At 35.3% G+C, this 9,792-nt stretch overlaps 1 protein-coding gene across 1 annotated transcript in view; it reads left to right on the plus strand.

The window, feature by feature from the left end:
* SMCHD1 (structural maintenance of chromosomes flexible hinge domain containing 1) overlaps positions 1-9,792 on the plus strand; it is a 158,542-nt gene that overhangs the window by 106,934 nt on the left and 41,816 nt on the right. The window contains 3 exon segments of the mRNA XM_017854308.1: positions 5,290-5,377; positions 6,747-6,878; positions 8,263-8,415. Coding sequence (XP_017709797.1) covers positions 5,290-5,377; positions 6,747-6,878; positions 8,263-8,415 — 373 coding nt within the window.

Consider the following 9,792-nt stretch of genomic DNA (forward strand, 5'->3'; position numbering starts at 1 on the left):
ACCACCACACTTGGATAATTTTTTAATTTTTGTGGACTCAAGGTCTCATTGCTGGTCTTGAACTCCTGGGTTCAAGCAGTCCACCCACCTCCGCCTCCCAAAGTGCTGGGATTACAGATGTGAGCCACCACTCCTGGCTCTAATTTTATTTGTAGATTCTTTGGGATTTAATAAAAATATCTGTGATTTATAATAGTTGGTTTGTTATTTTCCAGTTTTTGTGTATTTTCTTTTCTTTTTTTTTTTGAAGCGGAGTCTCGCTCTGACACCCAGGCTGGAGTGCAGTGGCGCGGTCTCGGCTCACTGCAAGCTCTGCCTCCCGGGTTCATGCCATTCGCCTGTCTCAGCCTCTGGAGTAGCTGGGACTACAGGCATCTGCCACCACGCCCAGCTAATTTTTTGTATTTTTAGTAGAGACAGGGTTTCACCATGTTAGCTAGGATGGTCTCGATCTCCTGACATTGTGATCCGCCCGCTTGGGCCTCCCAAAGCGCTGGGATTACAGGCGTGAACCACCGCTTCCGGCCGTGTGTTTTCTTTTTCTTTTCATACCACAGCATCTTGGATTTACAGCAAAATGTTAAATAGACATGATGAGAGTGATCATCCTAATCTGGTTTTGAATCTCAAAGGGAACATTTCATCATTCCACCACTAAGTGTGATGTTTGCTTTTAGAGTTTTTCTTTTATCAAACTGTTCATTTCTGAGTCTTAATAAGTCTTTTATCAAACTGTTCATTTCTAAGTCTTAATTATAAATTGACTTTAGATTTCATCTATTGAAGCAATATGTGATATTTTTCCTTTAATTAAAAAAAATCCCTTAAGACTTTGTTCCTTTACTTTTTAATGTGGTAATTGTAGTACATTAGTTTTCAGAATGGTCAGCCAACCTTGCAATTCCTGGAATAAACCCAATTTTATCATGTATTATTTTTATATATTGATAGAGGTGTTTTGGTAATATTTTCTTAGGATTTTTGCATCTACCTTGATGTTTGAAATTAACTTGCATTTTCTTTCTTACAAATTCTTAGTTTGTTGTCTCCATCATGTAGGCCTCACAGAAGTAGAAATTTTCCCTCAGTCTTGGTTTATTCTTAGGAGGATCTTATATAAGAGTGTTATTATTCCTTCCTTAAATGGTGATAGATTCATCAGTGAAGCCATCTGAGCCTGGTGTTTTTGTGGGGGAAAGATTTTAGTTATGGATTCAGTTTGTTCAAATTCAGAAGTTACAGAACTATTTGTATTTCCTGTCTCTTGCTCAGTTTTGATATCTTGTAATTGTCAAACTATATTCTTTTTTTTTTCTTTTTGAAACAGAGTCTCACTCTGTTCCCAGGCTGGAGTGCAGTGGCATGATCTCAGCTCGCTGCAACCTCCACCTCCCTGTTCAAGTGATTCTTCTGCCTCAGCCTCCCAAGTAGCTGGAACTACAGGCGTGCACCACCACGCCTGGCTATCAGACTGTCAATTTTATCTAAATTTTCAGATTTGTTCTTCTTACTGTTCTGTTTATTTTCTGTGAGATGTGTGATCTCTCATTCTTGACACTATTTGTACTCTCTTTGTGGCTTGATTAATCTTAGTAAGAGATTTCAATTTTTTAGATCTTTTAAAGAACAAACTTTGGGCTTTTAAAATATATTTATATGTTTTATTATTTAATTTCATTTAATTCCTTTGCATTTCATTTGTTCTTTTATTAAAACTGCTTGAGAAGGTTTTTTAGCTCATTTATTTTGGTCACACACACACGACATGTATATGTGTATATGCATGTAGAGCTGTACATTTCTAAGCATAGCTTTAATAGCATTCACAAGTTTTATATATTTTATTTTTATTAGTATTTGGGTCAAAAATTGTTTTTTCTTTTTTTGAACCAGAGTCTTGCTCTTTCATTCTGGCTGGAGGGCCATGGTATGATGATAACTCACTACAGGCTTGAATTCCTGAATTCAAGCAATCCTTCCACCTTAGCCTCCTTAGTAGCTAGGACTGCAGATGTGTATACCACCACACCCAGCTAAGTTTTTTTTTTTTTTTTTTAATTTGGTAGATATGAGGGCCTCACTATGTTGCTCAGGTTGGTCTCAAACTCTTGGTCTCAAGCGGTCCTCCCACTGCAGCTTCCCAAAGTGCTGATTACAGGCATGAGCCACTGAGCCCAGCCTTGGATTAAAATATTTTCTAATTTTCATTGTGATTTCATCCTTTGACCCATGGCTTATTCAGATGTTTACTGAATTGTGAAATTTAGTCTACCCTGTATGATTTCAATCCTTTGAAATTGTTATTTGTTTTTGTGCTGGGTATACAGTCAGTTTTTGCATATGTTCCAAATATACTAGATGATAATGTGATTTTTGCATTTGAGGTACAGTGTTCTATATCGTTTATATTTTTTTGTCTGTTTTACCTAGCAGTGTAGTAAATCTCCAAGTATGAATGAAGGTTTGTCTGTTTTTTCTCTTAGTTTACATAAGAGAAAAAATACGTATTTTGAGGCTTTGTTATTAGGTACATACAGACTTAATTATTATATTTTTCTTGCAAATTAAACCTTTTATTATTATGAAGTATTCTTTTTCTCTAGTAATGTTTTTTGCCTTAAAGTTTACTTTGGTAACAGTATACCAACTTTCTCTGTGAATGACATGCAAAAGCCACTTTGGGAATCATGAGAGTTAGTGTTTGCATATATATATATATTCTTTTAAGTGTATCTTTTGTAAATTGCATTATTGGATTTTTTTCCTGATAATCTTTGTCTTCTCATCGAAAGTTTAGGTCTTACATATACCAATTTACTTGGTTTTAGATCTGTTTTGTTTTCTGTGTGATCCAACTCTTTTTTCCCTTCTCTTTCCTGTTTTCTTTCTTTTTGATATATTGTTTCTAATAGTCATTTTCTGGTAGTTATACCATCTTTCATTGTTCTCCAAGTGATTTCCTTAGAGATTTGTAACATGTATACTTGACATAGCAATATCTAGTAATAATTTGTATTTTTTTACCTTCTTGAGCAGTGCATGGATCTTAGAACGTTTACTTCCATTCCCTTCTCCCAGTTTACATGCCTTTTTTGTTGTGCATATTAAACCTATCAAGGCATCATTTTTATCGCTTATAATCAGTGTTTATTTAGATTTATTCATTTATCCTTTATGTTAATCTTTAACTCAAGGCTTTCATCTGGTATTGTTTTCCATCTTAGGAAGTTCCTTCAGTATGTCTGTTGGTGATGTATATATGTTATTTTTACCTGAAAATATCTTTATTCCACCTTCATACTTGAAGGACATTTTTACTGCATATGGTATTCAAGGTCAGCAATTTCTTACCGCCATCCTTCACTCTCTTCTCATCATTATGTTGTCAGTCTCATTATTGTTTAAAATAAAAATGTATTTTCCCTCCTTTGGTTATTTTGTGGTTGTTTTCTCCCCTGCCCCCACCCCTTCCCCTGCCCAACAGTTTTACTATATGTCTGTGTGGATTTCTTTTTTACATCCTGCTTGGTTTTCATGGGCTTTGATTTCGTGGTCTTCAGTTTTAAAAAATTTTACCATTCTTTTGCCTCTCTTCCTTCTAGATGATTACTTTGAACTATCTTCAGTTAACTAATTCTCTCTTCAGTGACATCTAATTTTCTGTTAAATCCCTCCTTCAGTTGCCAATTTCTGTTTGACATTTTCAGTTAATCTGTGTATTAAAGTCTGCCTAGAGTTCCTTTAGGTCTGTTGTGATTTTCTCTTGGTTTCTGTTGGTTTTCATTCTAGTTCTGTCCTTCATGTATCTGGTGATTCTGTTATTGCTGTACTAGACGTTTTATTTATGAATATTTATAGAAATAATTAGATATGTAGGATAAGAGTATGTTACATTTGCTTCTGTCCATTGTCTGGGCCACTACCCATCTATTACCACTTCAGTTCAGTTTCAGAGATTGACATGATTAAAAGCCAAGTTGCATTTCTTTTGCAAGCTGGTCTGCTTTAGGTTTACCTGTACTGCTAGAATTTACTCCCAGGACTAAAGCATCCTTAAATGTGAAATTCATCTCGCAGGGCCTCCATTCTATCTTATATTCTACTAAGTTATTTTTTACTTCAGCTTGTTAACTCTTGAACATTTTCAAGCAATTTTTTTTTTTTTGTACAGCTGTTTTCATCATGAAGGGTTGGCCTGCCATTTGGAAGCAGAAATCTGTTTTCTTTCTTTTTGGAGGTAGAGTCTGACTCTGTCACCCAGGCTGGAGTGCAGTGGCGTGATGTCGGCTCACGGCAACCTCTGCCTTCCGGGTTCAAGTGATTCTCCTGCCTCAGCCTCCTGAATAGCTGGGACTACAGGCATGCACCACCACGCCTGGCTCATTTTTGTATTAATAGTAGAGATGGGGTTTCGCCATGTTGGCCAGGCTGGTCTCGAACTCCTGACCTCAAGTGATCCGCCTGCCTCAGCCTCCCAAATTGCTGGGATTACAGGAATGAGCCACTGCGCCCAGCCTTGTTTAAATTTTCAGTATAACTTTCTTAGGAATTACCATCTCAGAGAAAACAATATAGAGAAAGGTTAAATAATTTTCTTCAAGGTTGCATAGATGTTACAGTGCCGGGATTTGAATTGAAGTACGTATTCAAAACCTGTGCTTTGTACTGCATTGAGCCGGTATTTTGAGAATATGAATGACATGCAAAAGCTACCCTAGGGATCATGAGCCACGTCGCACATATTGTAGAATATTATTCATGTTTTCATTGTGGTAAAGTGTGACCAAAATAGGTTAATAAGTGTACCTCTTCTTAGGCACTGAGTTCGTTATTGATGATTGATTCACAGTAAATGCCTTGTATACATAAATATTTCAAATAGTACTTGAATGGAAATAAAGTTACATAGAAGAGCAGCAGGATGTTCTATAATTTTGAAATACAAAACTGTCGCTTAGAAATTTATAAAGTAGAAATGAAGCAAAATTTACTTGACATATCAGCATTTGTGATGTATTTACTGCTTTCTCAACTTCATATTCCTGTTCTTTCAATTTTTACCATATCCAGCACTTTTGTTCTGGATGTTTTGTAAAAGAATGTACAGGTAAGAGGAACCTCGGAATTAGCAAGAAATATTTGTTGAATGAATGAAGGTCAGTATAGTGTTAGTAGTTCTATTCTTCCTACTCATTTATTTTTGTGGAAAGAACAGAAATGTTGACTCTTTGAATTCCTTCCCCCTCTATACAAACTTTGTCAGTAATCTTAACTTTCTTTTAAATTTAGGGATAAAGTAATTCCTAATAAAGTGGGGACATATTGTATCCAGTTTGGTTTTATGATGGATAAAACAAATATTCTCAACAGTGAACAGGTTTGCTTACTTTTTTAATATACCACAGTTAGTTTTACGTTTTCTTTTTTTTCCCCTTGGTTCTGCATTAAATGAAATAGCTTCATGTTTTCTCATTTAGTTTATGAATGAAATATTTTGTTTAAAAGTGATTATTGGATGTGAAATATAAAAATAATTCAATTTTCAGGAAAATTAGTATAGAATGTTTAAATTTGTCCAATAATTTGACCTGTTACAGGAGTCACATTTCCATTTCTCTTTATATCAAAGACTCAGCATTTTAGTGTGTAGTGTCATAAAGTTGCTCATATCAACCATGCATGGAAAATATTAGTAACATTTCACATAGCCATAACAGAGAGCGAAATTATGTCCTTTGCAGCAACATGGATGTGGATAGAGGCCATTATCCTAAGTAAATTAACTAAGAAACCGAAAACCAAGTACTGCATGTTCTCCCTTACAAGTGGGAGCTAAACATTGGGTACACACGGACACAAAGATGGGAACAGTGAATGCTGGGGATTGCAAAAGAGGGGGAGAGAGGGAGGTGGGCAAGAGTTGAAAAAATACCTATTAGGTACTGTGTTTGCTACTTGGGTGACGGGATCATTAGAAGCCCAAACCTCAGCATCCTGCAATAATACTCATGTAACACACTTGCACATACACCCCCTGAATCTAAGATAAAATTTTTAGAATAATAAAAGTTAGAAATTAAAATAAATAGTATTTCAGTTATTAGGATTCTGGATAGTGATATTCAAGGTAGTTTAAATATACATCATCTACATTTAATACTGTTGGTATAGGCTGGGTACAGTGGCTCACGCCTATAATCCCAGCACTTTGGGAGGCTGAGGCGGGCAGATCACTTGAAGTCAGGAGTTCGAGACCAGACTGGCCAATAGGGTGAAACCCCGCCTCTGCTAAAAATACAAAAATCAGCTGGGCGTGGTGGGCGCACTCCTGTAGTCCCAGCTGTTCAGGAAGCTGAGGCGGGAGAATCGCTTGAACCTTGGAGGTGGAGGTTGCAGTGGGCAGAGATCACGGCCATGGCAGTCCAGCCTGGGTGTCAGAGTGAGACTCTGTCTCAAAAAAACAAACAAACAACTGTTGATATACTAATTTTTTTAATTACCTATGTTTTTTAATACCTCTAAGTTTGTTCTTAGAGATGGCTGTAAACATCCAAAAATTAACCTGACCTAACTTTTATGCTGAATTTTAAAAGCAAATTGATTACTTTTAAAAGATTAATAGAAATAAATTTTAGAAGGTAACATTTAATTTTATTTAGTATGTGCCATTGTTATGTCTTCCCTTCCTCTTAAATACTAAAGCATCAATATATTGTTAATCAGAATGTCTCTTTTATTTTTTTAAGGTTATAGTTGAAGTCCTGCCTAATCAACCTGTGAAGTTAGTACCTAAAATTAAACCACCTACACCAGCTGTTTCTAATGTTCGCTCAGTTGCCAGTAGGACCTTGGTCAGAGATCTACATCTTAGTATCACGGTAATGTTTATTTTCTTCCAAAACTACAAAGGGTAACAAGAAAAATTATCTTTGATTTTAGGGTACAAAATTATTTTTGTGGATTCTGTCAATTACTCCGATTAAGGTTATAGAGAAAACTTGTGCAGATGTAAATATTTGTAAATATCTTTGTATTTGAATACAAATAGAGAATATATAACATTATACATAAAATGAATTCAGATATACTAAGCAGAACTGACTCAAAATGCAGAAATCTCAATCTGCCTACCTTTTTTTTTGAGACAGGGTCTTGTTCTGTCACCCAGTCTAGAGTGCCGTGGCACAATCATAGCACACTGCAGCCTCAAGCAATCCTCCCACCTCAGCCGCCTGGGAAGCTGGGACCACAGTTGCATAGCACCACACCTGGCTAGTTTTAAATTTTTTTCTGTGGGGTTTTGCCTTGTTGCCCAGGCTGGTCTTGAAATCCCGACCTCATGTTATTCTCCTGCCTCAGTCTTCCAAAGTGCTGGGATTATAGCTGTGAACCACCACACCCAGCTGCTACCTTTCCTAATACATACCTTTACTCACCTTTTTCGTGTATATATCACGAATGAGTGTGAACTGTATTGACTCTTCAATGTCCAGTTCACTGAGGGGACAGAAGGACATAAGTTTTGTTTTGTTTTGTTTTGAAGTGATCTGCTCTGATGACTGCTCATATTTAAGAAAGAAAATCAGAGCTCCTCCAAGGCTGCTGATTTCATGAAGCGTAAGCAGCAACACAGCTGTCAAAATACTAACAAAACATGTAAAACACAGTAGTGGGACTGCACCTGTATGGAAAATTTGGTTGGTGGGATACTTACCTACTTCCAGTTTATTTTCCTGTTTTAGATGATTGGCTATTCTTCCCCAGACATCTCCTCTTTTCCCAAAACATCTTGTTGGGGTCAACAGTGCCATAGAATTACTCCAAGGGTCTTTGAATCTCATATAAGCACCAAACATTGTGTGAAACACATATAGGCCTATTGGTTTTCAAATGTATACAGATGCTGCTGGTGTTAATAAAATAAAGTCACTACAAGTTTATAATAACTTTTTATTAATTACTTTTCACATCAGTAGGTGCTAAATGTATATGAAAAGGTGATATTTTAAAATGGGAGTCTGTAATTTAGTAAGGTAGGAACTGTTGTATTAGGTGGAAGTCTCTTGTTCTTTTATAGTTTCTGGAACTATTTCTTGCCTGTGGAACGCTCAAACTTAGAACTGAATTCTGTGCTTAGATTAAGAAAGATACAGATAATTTAATGTTGGGGGCTCTATGTCTTGTTTCTGATTTGTACATGCTCTTCTCTGGGTTTACTCTTCTGATCATTTTCTCTGATTGTTTTCCATTTTTTGTTTTAAGGATGACTACAACAACCATACTGGAATTGATTTGGTTGGCACTATAATAGCCACCATTAAAGGCTCTAATGAGGAAGATACTGATACCCCACTCTTTATCGGGAAAGTTAGAACACTTGAATTCCCTTTTGTGAATGGTTCAGCTGAAATCGTGGTAAATTTTTTATATCTTTTGGTAGATAGGATTTCTGTATTTAATGTTTTTAACCACCATATTGACACCTTTTTTTTTGTATAGCTATGAAGATGTTCTAATCATAGCACTAAATTGGAAAGTCAGCTGAAATATTTTCTGATTTTGCTATTACAAATTGAACCCAGGATCTTTATAAGTAAGACTCCCATTTTTCCTATGGGATGACAGCTTTTTCTGATTCTAGTTGTTTTTAACTTCAGTGACGATACGTGATATTTTATGTTTCATTGAAAAGCTGCCATTATGTGGATAGAAACAAAAAATGTAGCCCAGGTAAATTTTAATTAAACAACTTATATTTGTTACTCATTTTTTTCTAAAATGAAAATAATTTTATTTGTATTTTAAAAATACACGATGCAAGAACTTCCATAAATAATCAAGATATTGTCACCTGTCAGAGATAATAGATGATTAGCAATTTCGTATTACCTTCCAGAGTTTCGGCATATACACTAATGCTGCCTGCATACCATGTGTGTATATGATTTATATACATGTTCGGAGGGTGTAAAATTTCATTAATAGAATTGTGCCTTTATAACAATCTTTTCTGGTTTAACATCTCTAATATATTCTCAGTAAAAGTAAGCCTACATCATTGTACGTTAATGACCACCATTTATTTGATCAATCCTTAGTGAAATTTATTTATTTTCTAAAGTTTGTTTTTATCAACAGTGCTTCCATTAGCTTTCTTCTATGTACAGTCAGCCCCCCATATCCATGGGTTTCACATCTGTAGATTCAAAAATAATTGGGAAAAAAATTTCATCTGTACTGAATACATACAGACATTTTTCTTGTCAGTATTCTATACACAATACAACAACTATTTCCATAGCGTTTTATTAGTTATTACTAGTAATCTAGGGATGATTCAAAGTATATGGAGTATGTGCATAGGCTGTATGCAAATACTACACCATTTGTATCAGGGACGTGAGTGTGCATGGATTTGAGTATCTCTGGGAGTCCTGGAACTAGTACCCCACAGATACTGAGGGATGACTATATATCTTTTTGTATATATTATTTCTTTAAGAAATTACTAGAAGCAGAATGTGTTAGAGATAGGATATGCATATTTTAAACCTTTTGGTAGTTATTGCCAATTGCTCTTCAGTTTATATTCCTGCCAGAAGTATATGTCCATCTTACTCATATTAGCAACACTATATATGTGAGCAGTTTTAAAAATTCTAACCAAATATCTGATTACAAATTTATTTTGTCACTACTAAGGTTGAACATTTTTTGGCTTTAATCTTTCTAAGATTGTTTACTGACCATTTCTTTTGAATTTTCATTTTTTTCTTAAAAAAAAAAAAAAAT

This window comes from Rhinopithecus bieti, unplaced genomic scaffold (genome assembly GCF_001698545.2).
Source record: "Rhinopithecus bieti isolate Rb0 unplaced genomic scaffold, ASM169854v2 scaffold_36410, whole genome shotgun sequence".
In the NCBI taxonomy this organism is placed as follows: Eukaryota; Metazoa; Chordata; class Mammalia; order Primates; family Cercopithecidae; genus Rhinopithecus; species Rhinopithecus bieti.